The sequence below is a fragment of the Grampus griseus genome, assembly GCF_964374135.1.
Source record: "Grampus griseus genome assembly, chromosome: 9".
Lineage (NCBI taxonomy): Eukaryota > Metazoa > Chordata > Mammalia > Artiodactyla > Delphinidae > Grampus > Grampus griseus.
This window is the reverse complement of record NC_139003.1, coordinates 75668135-75681819: the sequence shown is the minus strand read 5'-3', so window position 1 is coordinate 75681819 and position 13685 is coordinate 75668135. Positions and strand designations below refer to the sequence as shown.

Genomic DNA, 13685 nt, shown 5'->3' with positions numbered 1-13685 from the left:
GACGTTTGAGCAGAGACTTGAATGAAGAGAAGGATGAGAATATCTGAGACAAGGAAGAAAGAGCATGTGCAAAGGCCCCGAGGAAAAGGCATATTTGATCTGTTCACATACAAGCAAGAAAGCTGTAAGGGCTGCCACCAGTCTTTTTTTTTTTTTTTTGCGGTACGCGGGCCTCTCACTGCTGTGGCCTCTCCCGTTGCGGAGCACAGGCTCCGGATGCGCAGGCTCAGCGGCCATGGCTCACGGGCCCAGCCGCTCCACGGCATGTGGGATCTTCCCGGACCGGGGCACAAACCCATGTCCCCTGCATCGGCAGGCGGACTCTCAACCACTGCGCCACCAGGGAAGCCCTGCCACCAGTCTTAAAAGCACCTCTGTGGGAATGTGTAAAGCCAGCTCTTCCTCTGGACAGACTTCTGTCCTCACTGGGCTCTCCCACTCCTCTCACACCTGCATGCAATGAACCAATGGGTATAGAGTAGACTGTGTATGGGAGAAGGGGTGAAACTACAGGAGATGAGGTCTGAGAGGCAGTGGGGACCACACTGTGTGTGACCTTATAGGTAACTGTAAAGATTCCAGATTTGGGGACTTCCCTAGCAGTCCAGTGGTTAGGACTCCACACTTTCACTGCTAAGGGCCCGGATTCAATCCCTGGTCAGGGAACTAAGATCCCATAAGCTGCACGGCACGGACAGTAAAAAAGAAAATAAAGAGTCCAGGGACTTCCCTGTTGGTCCAGTGGTTAAGCATCGGTCTTGCAATGCAGGGGAGGCCAGTTCGATCCCTGGTCAGGGAACTGAGATCCCACATGCTGCAGGACAACTAAGCCCGTGCCTCAACTAATGGGCCTGGGTACTCTAGAGCCCGTGCACCGCAACTAATACCTGATACAGCAAATAAATAAATAAACATTAAAAAGAAAAAGAGTCCAGATTTTACCCTGACCAATATGGGTAGCTTTCAGCAGGTATGGGGCAGAGGGATGTGATTTGACTTTTTATCTTAGAAGAATGATTCTGGCTCTCGGGCGATGAACCCACTGGATTGGGATAAGGATGGAGGCAGCGGGACCAGTTAGGAGGCTGTTGTAATATTAAACAAACTAGAGTCGAGGACGACTCCAAAGTCATTAGCCTGCACAACGGGTAGAATGGAGGTGCCGTTTACTGATATGCGGGAGGACCAGGAAAGGAGCAAGCCTTGTGGGGAGGGGAGAGTCAGAAGTTCAATTCTGGAAATATTAGGTATGGAATGCTTAATAGACATTCACACAGAGAAGTCGAATCAACAGATAACTGAGGTTCAGGGCAGAATAAACCAATTGGGTTTAAAAAAAAAATCGACAAAAGAAATCTAGATTAAAATTTAGCATTCAGGGCTTCCCTGGTGGCGCAGTGGTTGAGAGTCTGCCTGCCGATGCAGGGGACATGGGTTCGTGCCCCGGTCCGGGAAGATCCCACATGCCGTGGAGCGGCTGGGCCTGTGAGCCATGGCCGCTGGGCCTGCGCGTCGGAGCCTGTGCTCCGCACCAGGAGAGGCCACAACAGTGAGAGGCCCACGTACCGCAAAAAATAAATTAATTAATTAATTAATTTAAAAAATTTAGCATTCAACATAAAATAGGATTTTCTTTGGAAAACCACTTACACTTTTCAATACAAAAATACTAGAAAGACTGAGTTTGAAGTACCAGTTTATGTCTGTTACAAGAATAACTATGGTCCTAAGAAGTTACCTCGACGGGTGATTTGCAGTTAAAGCAGTACCTATCATTTTCCCCAAAAATACTGAAGGAAATAACCACGGATATAGTATGTATCCGTTTGCTTTTAAAACTTGTTCAGTGCTTAAGTGCCTCCCCCACTGAAATGTAACTTCCGTGTACTAGGGACCATTCTGATGTGAAGGCCTTACAATACCTAGTATTATGCCTTGTCAGCAGAAGGCCCTTAATGCATGATGGCTGGACTTAATAATGTATGGAGAGGGCATTACACAAATCATCAGCTCAGCTTCCAAAGAATAATGGACCTAGGAGTTGGCCTGGGGGCTGTAGGGGCAATGGGGCATTTAGCCCTGGACCAAAGCCTTGAGTCTAAATCGAGTGTCACTTATACATATGGTTTGACCGAAAATCCTAACACAGGGTCCTCGACCAAACAGTGCTCTTTCACTCACTGGATTCAGTCCTGGCTCTGTCAGTCACAAGCTAGCAATCCCCATAAGTATGTCTTCTTTTTAAGTGGCAGGGTAGGAGTAGGAAAGGACTGAAGAACGAAAGACAGCTGGGAAAATGTGAATGTCATCTAGACATCAACACAGCCAAGTGGTGTTCCTCAGCCACGGTTCAAGTACGCCCAGCATATCCGGGGCATCCAGATGGAGCATCATAGTATTAGTGAGTTTAAAATGGAAAGTTACAAAGTCACAGACAAAATCTGCATGATTGTTAAAGAAACTTTCCCCTTTGAACTGGGCTGCTCTGGGTTACATGTCCAGAATCCCCTTCCCCCTTTCCCCAGAAAAACATTCACATCTGTCTGTCCTTAGGGTTCTGAAGGTGTTAAGTGTGAGAGACATTCCATTAAATCATTATCAGCTAGCAACACTGCAGCTGGAATTAATCTACCAGTCTAGCCCCAGCGAAGAAACTGAGCAGCAGGGAATGGGCCATGGGGATGACTTCTGATCTGTGGAAAGAAAGGGTACAGGAGGCATTTCCTGGTGGGAAGAAACACAAGTATCCTGGGTTTCCCCGGGGAAAGACGGAAAGAAAGAGAGGAAAGGGATGAGAAGCATGGAAGATCGCTTCCACCTACTCTGCCTACAGCTGCTGAGACAGAGGCTGGAGGTGAATCTGCCCTGGAGACTCCCATTTGTCTCGCGGGCACCCCCGTCCTTGCGCCCACCCAGAGGAGACCTCCCAGGGCAGGGCTCTGAGCCTGACCCGGTGGGCGGTTCAGCAGCATCTCTGATATGCGATTGAGGGAAGATCAATACAGGAGCTCTGAGTAACCGGACGGCGCCCCACTGCTTCCCCGCAACACGGCACAGCGGGGCGTTTTGCATATCCCAGGCACAGCCCTCAACAGACATACCTGTCTCAGCATGGATCTGAAAACCATGTATCGGAGCCGCTTGGTGAGGATCTCTCCGGCCTTGCCAAACGTGTAGCCCTGTGAAGAGTAACATGCCCCGAGGGAAAAGACTTGTCAGAGACCCAGCCGCTGATGACACAGCAGGAGGGGGACTAGGTGTCACTGCTAAAGCAGGACACCAGACAAAGTCAGAAAGCCCGATTTCAAGGCGTGGCTCTCTTTCGGTGACAGTGTACTATGGCGGGTAGCCGCACTGCTGGCAGAGCCGGGATCGACACTGCCGCTCCCCAGGTGGGCCCGTCGGGGATTTATTAGGACGTGGTTTCTCTGTCCCCCGTTCCCCCTCCCGCTTATTTCTCCCCGTGAAACAGGGTCTGTCACTCAGGAAGCTGGGGAGTTGTTCCCAAGGCAGAAGGCACTCTAAACCGGGGGTTTATATTACGTATCATCCAAACCAGAACATTTTTGAGCGTGAGAAGGGGGGATGTATCATAAGTACACCAGGACCCGAGGTGCAACCTGGGAAAACAAGAATATACAGCCACCCCGGCCATAAAAGATACAGACAACAAAGATATCAAATTCTTAGTTTCCAAGTTAAAAAAAAAAAGCCAAAGTCTAGCAGCAAAATAGTTGGAAAGACTTACGGAGAGAGAATTTTCTGCACTGCCCTTCCCCTTTCCCCAAGGATATAATCTGTGTCTGGGAGGAAAGAAGAGAGTTTGGGGAAAGAAGAAAGTAAGATGTGATTGTATGGCCATGCTGGGCCCTGTCTGGGGAGGAACGAGGACAGACCCTCATCCCAGTGAGTTTGGCGATACAGGACCAGAAGGAAGCATTGCTCCCCTTTCTACCTGGAGCGCTGGGGAGTGGCAGTTTACGGATGAGGCTTGCCACACAATGGCCTGCAGAAAGCTGAGCGGAAATGGCTGGATGATGTATCAGAAGAGGAGAAGCCCTAATAACAGCCTAGTGTGTTGGACGTTACGGAGAGCAAGGGAAGAAACACGTGCAAAGAACACTCTTCCACGTGCTCCTGACCAAGGAAGACAGGTTGGACCATGTAACGGAGGGCCACCAGCCCCTCGGGTCACCAACGTGAGGCAGGGGGGCAGGGGAGGTGCACAGACCACCACCCTCTGCCCAGTGCTGTAATGCTGCCTAACCCTTCTGCGAAAATAGACACCAATCCAGGGAGAAGGGGGAGAGGGAGAAACCCTGGATTAACTGAGTTGAGGCCTGAAGTTATCAAAATGATTAACTTTACTTGGAAATGACCAGATGAAGGTTTCTGCTATCAGACTGAATGAAATCTGAACTATCTTGCCCACTACAGGAATGTTACTGGTGCTATCTTGTTGAGAACCTTCATTAAGTACTTCACAAACATTGTAAGTCCTCAGGACAAACCTATAACCACCACTTTACAGAAGAAATGGAGGTTTAGAGAGGCTGGTAAATTGCCGGAGGCTACAGTTCTAAGGTGGCAGAGTTGGAATCTGAATCTTCGTCTAAAAGAATCTTAACCAGAATGAGAACCCAGAGCCTGGGATTTAACCCCACAGTCAGCTCCTTCCTTGTATTTCTAAATGAGGAGTTGGCATTCTAACATCACCATTAGGCACTGTGCCACCTCTGCACTTCTGAGGTCCTGGGATTCAGAGCCTTTGTTTTCACCTTGGTTTGCCAAGCAAACCAGGCTCCAGTTTCTCTGAGCATCATTATGTTACAAAGGTACCACTTTAACTGCCTTTGCTTCACCAATTCATATCTCCAGCTCAAAGCCTACCTCCCTCCAAATTTCTTAACCAACTGCACCCTCAGCAATCTCTACCTTCTCCCAACGCCTATGGCATTAATAGTTGGTAAGGCAATCTCACATACAATTAGAGTATCACATTTATTCTAGTATGATCAAATTCCCCAAAGAGACTTCAAGTACTCAGTAACAAGAGTCCAGAGCTTTGGACCTCCTATCATGTCCAGAAAAGTGTTCTGTCTGTTCAAAATATGAATACATGCTTACACCATGTAAAATAAAGAGACCTATTGAGAGTTCTATCTTAAAAAATTACATGTGACTAATCATTCATTCATTTAATAAGGGATTGTGTTTACAACGGCCTCACACAGACCTAGGAACTTAGTCTTATCATCTCTTTTAATCATCAAGCATCAGCTACCATTATCCCCATTTTACAGATGAGGAAACTGAGGCTTACACAGTTTAAGTTACTTCCTTGCCCAAGGACACAAAATTAGCAACTGGAGTAACTCATACTCGACCCTAGCCTAACACCAAAGCCCACACTGTCTTACCATGCTGAGCTTTTTAGAGCACTTAATTCCTTGCAATTTCATCTCAGTCAAATGATTTGCAACTTGTAAAATCTGAGTCTTTACAAATGTTTCCTACAGTTTTTGTTTGAAGACTGACATTTTTCCATCATTAAAAGTGTTCCTTCTCCTTTAGCAAAAGATAAATGATAAACTCTTCAAACATTTTTAAAATCAGTGTAACTGGCTTATGGGGTTCTGGGTTTTGTTGTTGCTTTTAGAACACTGGAAGACATTTCTCTAAGTATTTAAACTGACTGGCAGTACTTATATCCAAACATATGTCCAAGGCTCCCCTAAATCCCATTTTTTAGAGCCTAGTGTCAGCAACAAATTGGTACTTGCCATCTTCCTCTACAAGGATTAAATCATGTGCTGCTGCAGCTGCTGACTTTCAACACCCCCTGAAAGGAGTTCAGGGTGGAGAGCAGAAAGGAGGCACTCTGTGTTCTGGTAAAAACTGGCAGAACAGGTCTTCAGATAGATATTTTCAGGAGCCAATTTTATGAGCCCAATTCCTGTATCTCCTCATATCTAGAAAAGCACTAAAATCCTTCATGGTGACAACTGCTCCTCGTGACTAACAGAAACCTGCAAAAAATATGTGCTTGATTGCAATGTACTCCCCCTTCACCAAAATCATATATATACTGACCTTCCCCTCTCCCTCCTAGGAGCAGTTTCTCCAAGCTATCTGAGATGCTGTCTCCCTGGCTGCAGTCCTCATCTTGCCCCAAATAAAACTTAACACATGGGACTTCCGTGGTGGTGCAGTGGTTAAGAATCTGCCAGCCAATGCAGGGGACACGGGTTCGAGCCCTGGTCCGGGAAGATACCACGGAGCAACTAAGCCTGTGTGCCACAACTACTGAGCCTGCACTCTAGAGCCCGCGAGCCACAACTACTGAAGCCTGCACACCTAGAGCCCGTGCTCCACAACAAGAGAAGCCACCACAATGAGAAGCCCTCGCACCGCAACGACGAGTAGCCCCCGCTCGACGCAACTAGAGAAAGCCCGCGCGCAGCAACAATGACCCAACGCAGCCAAAAAAACTTAACTCGCGACTCTCACACTGTGCATTTTTTTAAGTCAACATTAGCTTTCATTTCCAGTCACCAGCTTAGATCAAATACTCTCTGCTCCCTCTGACTTCATTAACATTTCCAGTTGGGGGAGGAGAAGGTGGGAAGGAAGTAAGCAAGGGAGCCAGAGGAAGCAAAACATCTTTGTTTTAAAAATGTCAAAGCAAGTGGCTGCTAACAGCCCAGCAACTAGAGGAGCAATTCTGCTAAAAGGCAAGTTATTACACAGATGTTTAATAAATTCCCCCAGTTGAACAATGGTACATTTCTCAAAGTGAAAATGTAGACACTTACCTGAAGGAAAAACGTAATAAAAGAAATAATTCCAAGGATTAGAAACAAGAGTGAAAACAAGTTACTATTCTGTCGTTTGGTTTCAGGATCGTCATCTCTGGTAAAAACCTGTCAAGAAAATATTTAAAGGGTTTTCAGTACCACTGAAGAAATCATTCAAAGTCTGACCCATTTTGCATCTAGCAGAGTATTCGGGGTCAAGGGAGCCTTAGTATGGGGAGGTCAGGCTGGCTTCCCTAAAGGGGGACATATTCTGCCTTCCCTGGGGACCAAGAGTGGGCCTGTCATTCATCAGTCTATCCAGCTCTTTTTCTGCTCATACTACTTCTTGGAGTAAGAGTGCCACAAGGGGGCGCCACACCCACCACAGCAGAATTGGGAACAAATACTCTCTGCTTCCTTTGACGGGAAACTACACTGTGTGTCGATCTATTGTTTTACAAGTTGGACATTTCGAACTGTCCCAAGGTGTCTGGAGACACATCTGCTGATGTGGTTTCGGTGAACCCAGGAAAGGTGCTCATTCATTCAGCCCAGGCCTCTCCAAAGAAAGGCGGTTCCTTGAGCCAGCCTCTGTAGGATGGCCAGTTAGATAGCCAGTGGGCAACTGCAGCCAGCTGACCTAGAACCACATGTGGAGACCTGGGTTAGAAGAGCTTACAGGATGCCCTGGGCTTCAAGTACAGAAAATAACCATGCCACAGGGAAAGAAAATCACCTCCCTTCACAGTGGGCCAAAATCAGTCTTGTGAGAGCCATATTCCTAAGCCAACCCAGACAGCTTTATCCCTTATAAAGGAAAAAAAAAAAAAGCTTTTTGGAAGAAGTTAAATTAATTTTTCTTGATTAGTCATTCCAACAAAAATAAAACCTGGGCTCCCCTGGTGGCGCAGTAGTTGAGAGTCCGCCTGCCGATGCAGGGGACGCGAGTTCGTGCCCCGGTCCAGGAAGATCCCACAGGCCGCGGAGCAGCTGGGCCCGTGAGCCATGGACGCTGAGCCTGCGCGTCCGGAGCCTGTGCTCCGCAACGGGAGAGGCCACAACAGTGAGAGGCCCGCAGAGCACAAAAGAAAAAAAAAAAAAAAAAAGACCTAACAATCAGTGAGCTCTTACTCTGTGCCAGGCGTTATTCTAAACAAACTCATGTATACTATCCTTTACCCTCACAACCACCTCCTGAGGTTTGTTATCATCACCATTTTACATAGACGGAAACTGAAGCACAGAGAAGTTAATTAACTTGTTCAAGGTGACACAGCCACCAAGTGATGACCCAAGGCTATACCCCCAAGCAATCTAACTCAGAGCCCACAATCCTAAATTCTGTGTTACAAACCTTCAATGAGGCAGAGAGCTTGTTCCCTACCCAATATCTAGGAGTTAATACGTCTGCCTTGGACCACCTGTTTCCAGGTCTGTTGTTACACGAGGAATGAGGAAAACCTAAAATTTGTAAGTTTTTGTTATACACAGCCAAACCTATTCCTAACTAATCCAATTCCTTTTCTTTCCCTGATGATGCCACTGTCTACCTCTGTGCCTGCAAGACAAATGTTAGAACAGGGACTGGCCCCAGCCAATCTATGGTGGCTATGGAACACAACCATGTTTCTTTGCTTCTGAATGGTTACTTGTGCACTACAATGACAAGGTGGAGCATTTGCAACGCAGACCATCTGGCCTGCACAGCCTAAAATATCTACTCTCTTAGCGTTTACAGACAAAGTTTGCTAACCCCTGGCCTAGAACATATGCTCCATGGAATCAGACACTTCCTCCCTTTCCTGGTACTTTTTCAGCACGCAGAACAGTACGTGGCACAAAGCAGACAATGAAGATATTCCTTGAAGGACTACATCAAACATGTGAACGCCAACTGGAAATAAGTTAGCCAGGCATAGGTGGACCGGCATATTTATGTATCTTTTAATATAATCAAAAGTTAGCGTTTGGTCTATATTTTGTGTAGTGATCCATCTCTTTCTCTACAATGTTTCTAGCAGTTATGGCAAAGGTGTCCTCAGCTTGTCTGAACATCTGTCATTAACAGAGGGCACTCCTGCCCGGATTGTAACTTCTTTGTTGAAAATGCCGAAATGAAAAGCAGGTGCAACCGGCATCTGTCAGCCTGCATCTTTTGGAAGCCGTCCCATTTGTTTCCTCTTAACACGTGGGATGGACATCTCACAGAGGCCCAGCGCTCAGCCTGCTTACGTCCTGACAAGCACATGAGTCAGAGAGCAGCTCTGTCTTGAGCCAGTGTGATGAACATACGAGGAAGTCTCTTCGCACCCTGGCAATAGGACAGTTCCATTGGACTCAGAGTCCAATGACGGCAGGTAGGGGACAGTCACCTAGTCAGTTTCGTGGACTATTTTTCAGGGATCTCATTCCCAGGGCCCTAGGATAGAAAGCAAATGCCACGACCAAGGAAGCTTTGAAAAATTAGTTCTCCTATCACAAACAAGACTTCTATTCCTACATCTACAAGCTGGTTAGTGTCATATGAAGGTGAGCTGCATGTTTTTGTCGTTTCTGTATAAAGTTACAAACACAAACAGTTCATTCTTTAGTCAGGACTCACAAGTAAATCTCCAAAATGGACATAAACACTTACCCCTATAATCCTTGAAAATATTACTGAAAATGCTGGTTGCAGACCTCCATTTACAATGGCACAAAATATACCAACCACAAAATAAGGCCATTCAGTTATATTCAGCTTCAGAATCCTCCAAAAAGAAACTGGAGGTACATTTTCATCCTGGAGAACACAAAATAATACAACAAACTCGTCAGGAAAAGAACTGATACTTAACTGATTTAATTGATGTACAGTTCTTCTGTATGCAGAAAAATTTTTAAATGAATATATCTTTTTCTTACTTCCTTATCAACTGATGGCTATTTACCTTAAAAAAAAAGTGCTGACAGATTCTGTTATATCGTTCCTTTATTTCTTAAAAATAAATGATTCCATAAACATTTAAGTCTGACCTGACAGTTGGAACGTGACAAGTATATTTATAAGTAAGGATGAAAGAACAAAAATGTTTGTGTTTGAAGACCCACTGTAATCTATCTCTTTACATTATAAATTCTAATTCTAAAATTCTTGTCCTATAAATTCCAACTTGAGTCTAAAATGTTGAGATTTGGATTTGTGGAACAGGCTAGGGGATAGGACAGGAGGATTCTGGATAACCATTTCTTGTTCCCACTCGTATCCCAGCCTTAGCCCACTGGTGAAGACATAAGTCCACAGCCTCCTCCGTACCGAAGTCTCTTCTGTACTAAGCTTTCTGTTTTGGCTTTGTGGTCCACGGATACTCTTGCGAGTTGATTTTCTTCTTATTAGACTGGATCCTAAATCTTTGGGGGACATGTCCAAGGCATCAATTTCACTTTCGGATCCACCAGCTGCATTTTCTAATTCAATTTCATTTCCTTTTGTCTAAAATAAATAAGAAATGTGCATAAGCTGGTTAGGCTCAGTTAACCAACAAAAACTAATCGCTTAACGGCAAATATCAAGGAAATGGCAATTTAAGTCTGTATAGGAAAAGGATAAAATTAAACTGCTATTTTCTGGTGTGATTATATCTGAAAATTAAAACCACTAAATGAGTATTCTCAGAAAATATGCTGAAACAACATGGCATCCGTTCCATGTATCTAGTCATATACTTTTTGTGGGTGTTTTAGGGTCAATCATATTTGCTTTGGACCAGTGTTATCAACAGAAATACGGTGCAAACCATATTGTGAGCCATAATTTTTTTCAGTACCCATGCGAAAAAAAGTAAGAGGTAAAATCAATTTTAATTATATATTTTATCTAACTTAATGTACCCAAGGTATTAGATCAACATGTCATCAGTGTAAAGACTTTTTGAGATATCCTGCTTTTTTTTTGGTAGACTAAGTCTAAGTCTTTGGACTCTGGTATGCATTTTCAGCTTACAAACACTTCAATTCAGATTAACCACCGCTAAAGTGTTCAATAACCACATGTGGCTAGTGGCTACTTGAGCGGATAGCTCACCTTTAAGCCTTTTTTAACTTTACTTTTCTCTAATTATCCTTCTTTATGTTCCCTCCTTTCAAGAGAGAGAAAAAACCTCTAAAAAACACTGGTCGGATCCTGAATCCCACCCAAGTATTTTCTCCCTCTTCTCAAGATAATCAACGGTAACATTTATTTATAGCACTGAACACAGCAAAATCAGCTTATGCCTAACATATCGTGCTTTAGGAAAATGCTAGAGTTACACTATACCTGCATTGTGACAAGCTTGAAGTAAATGCCTTTCTCCTTCATGAGTTCATCATGACTGCCTTTCTCCACAGTGACTCCATCATCAAGACCAGCAATGACATCAGCATTACGAACTGTGGACAAACGATGCGCGATCACAATGGTGGTCCGGCCTTCTCTGGCCTAAAGAGAGAAAAATTTGGTTTTGGAATACAGGAACAACTATCTGGAAAAATTCATTAATTCAAGTTATATTTACTGACCGCCAATGCCTTGGATATTGTAAAACTGTGTAAGCTATATAAGATAGTCTCTGCCTTCAGTAAATGTACAGTTAGTGGTTTAAAATGATATTCTAAAAAAAATTAAAAAATAATAAAAATAAAATAAAATGATGTTCTATTATAACTATAAACACAAATATGATAGTCTCATATTAATATTATGTAAGCCTCTAAGTATTTTAACTCAACCTCTCGTAGCCTGTTTATAGTAATCATCAGGGGCTTATATAAAGTAAAACACCCTACAGCCCAAGAATTGGTCAATCAGAGCAGGTACAGGCCAGTTGCTATACTGGTGCATACGAGCTAGCATCAGTCCTGGGAATCACCATGTCCTATCTCACAGGACATTTGGATGATCAAGACAAATAATGTGAAGCAACAAAGTACAGACTTCAGCGTTGTACTGATCTGAACTCAAATCTTCGTTCTGCCATTTATGAATTCCAGGAGTTTATACAAATCTTTTAACCTGTGTGAGGCTCAACTTATTCATATATAAAATGGGGATAATAATATAGTGCTAATTTTTAGAGTAGTTGTGATAACTAAATACAACAATGCACAGGAAGCACTGTGATGTATACAGTAAATGCTTAATAAATGATTCTTATTCCTAGGGAGAAGCATTATGGAAAACTGAAGAGCTATGGAAATGTTTAAACGCCCAATCTCATTTTTATTTTCATATGGAACAGAGCCAGAGAACTAGAACTCGCCTGAGATTTCTTTAACCTTTGTAACTCCCAGTGCTTATAACGTTTGTTACTCTATATTTCTCTCCAGGAACTAGCAATAAAATTCTCAAAACAAGCTAACAAAAAAAAAGGTATCAGGATCAGTATGAAAAAGAGAAGTGAAAAACTCTGAGAAGAAAAAAAAAATACATGTCAGAAAAATACTCTCTAGGTGGTAGCAACTAGAAAGTAGAGAAGACAACGGATCAGCTCCACGGATGTTTTCAAAAGTCGGGGATGTGGTATTCCCCCCCAAAATGTGCATGCTAAAGAAAAGGTATTTTTAAATGCAACCTTTCTAAATTCATTTTATTTATAATTTAATACATAGTGCCATGGTAGAATTATAAAATACAGATGTGACATTATAGATAAGCAAAGTGAAGGGGGAAAACGCAGCCACAATCCCATCTCTTTCTATTTTGGTTCACAGAAGTTTTAGTGACCTGCTTTTTCTTCTCTCAACAATCTATTACGCACTCTGACAGGATGTTTAGAGAAACAGCGTTGTTCTGTTATTACACAGAAGAGGAACTGAAGCAAATATGAGTTCATCTTTTTTTTTTTTTTTTTTTTTTTTTGCGGTACGCGGGCCTCTCACTGCTGTGGCCTCTCCCGTTGCGGAGCGCAGGCTCAGCGGCCATGGCTCACAGGTCCAGCCGCTCCGCGGCATGTGGGATCTTCCCGGACCGGGGCACGAACCTGCGTCCCCTTCATCGACAGGCGGATTCTCAACCACTGCGCCACCAGGGAAGCCTGTGAGTTCATCTTTGAATTCTACTGGGACACTTCAACTTGGAGCACTTATGGGTTAAAAGGTTTCCCCGTTTCTTGTCCTCACAGAGTTGGCCTGGTTACCATCATACACCAGAGACCAAGCACAGTGCCTGGCACAGCACGAGCACTCAAGTCCAAACTGGTGAATGAGTCACACAGACTCGAGAACTGCTGGAAGGTCAAACTCTGTTGATGGTCAAGGACATTTCATGGCTCAGGTACGTTTCCAACATCGGCAGCTCTCCGGCACTTTCCTGAAGATAAGAGGTTTCTCATTTCCCACAGAGTCTTCAAGAGGCATCTAACATCTTGGAAACTGTAAACCTTCCTCTTGTTGACAACAACGAAAACTCACAAAACCTAAATAACAGGGTCATCGCTAAGGCTAATAAGTTTTCAAGATCACAATAAGAATCCACCTGCCAACACAGGGGACAAGGGTTCGAGCCCTGGTCCGGGAAGATCCCACATGCTGCAGAGTAACTAAGCCTGTGTGCCACAACTACTGAGCCCGCATGCCACAACTACTGAAACCCACGCACCTAGAGCCCGTGCTCTGCATCAGAAGCCACCGCAATGAGAAGCCCACGCACCACAACAAAGAGTAGCCCCCACTCGCTGCAACTAGAGAAAGCCCATGCACAGCAATAAAGACTCAATGTAGCCAAAAATAAAGGAAAAAAAAAATTTGCAAGTATCTTTCAATGAAAGCTTATTCATCGCTACCTAAAAAATACCAGAGAAATAGAGAGAAGTTAAACAAACAGATGCAAAGAGGCTTGATGGTTTTAATAGCTTTAAGAATCACTTTAGA

At 44.2% G+C, this 13685-nt stretch overlaps 1 protein-coding gene across 2 annotated transcripts in view; it reads right to left on the bottom strand.

Annotated features, from left to right (window-relative positions):
- Positions 1 to 13685, bottom strand: part of ABCB1 (ATP binding cassette subfamily B member 1) — a 106031-nt gene that overhangs the window by 31133 nt on the left and 61213 nt on the right. For both annotated transcript variants that reach the window (XM_082662564.1, XM_082662565.1), the window contains 5 exons: positions 11095 to 11256; positions 10093 to 10269; positions 9433 to 9579; positions 6816 to 6923; positions 3102 to 3179 (listed from right to left, as the gene is read on the bottom strand). In XM_082662564.1, coding sequence (XP_082518690.1) covers positions 3102 to 3179; positions 6816 to 6923; positions 9433 to 9579; positions 10093 to 10269; positions 11095 to 11256 — 672 coding nt within the window. The remainder of the gene's footprint in view (positions 1 to 3101; positions 3180 to 6815; positions 6924 to 9432; positions 9580 to 10092; positions 10270 to 11094; positions 11257 to 13685) is intronic.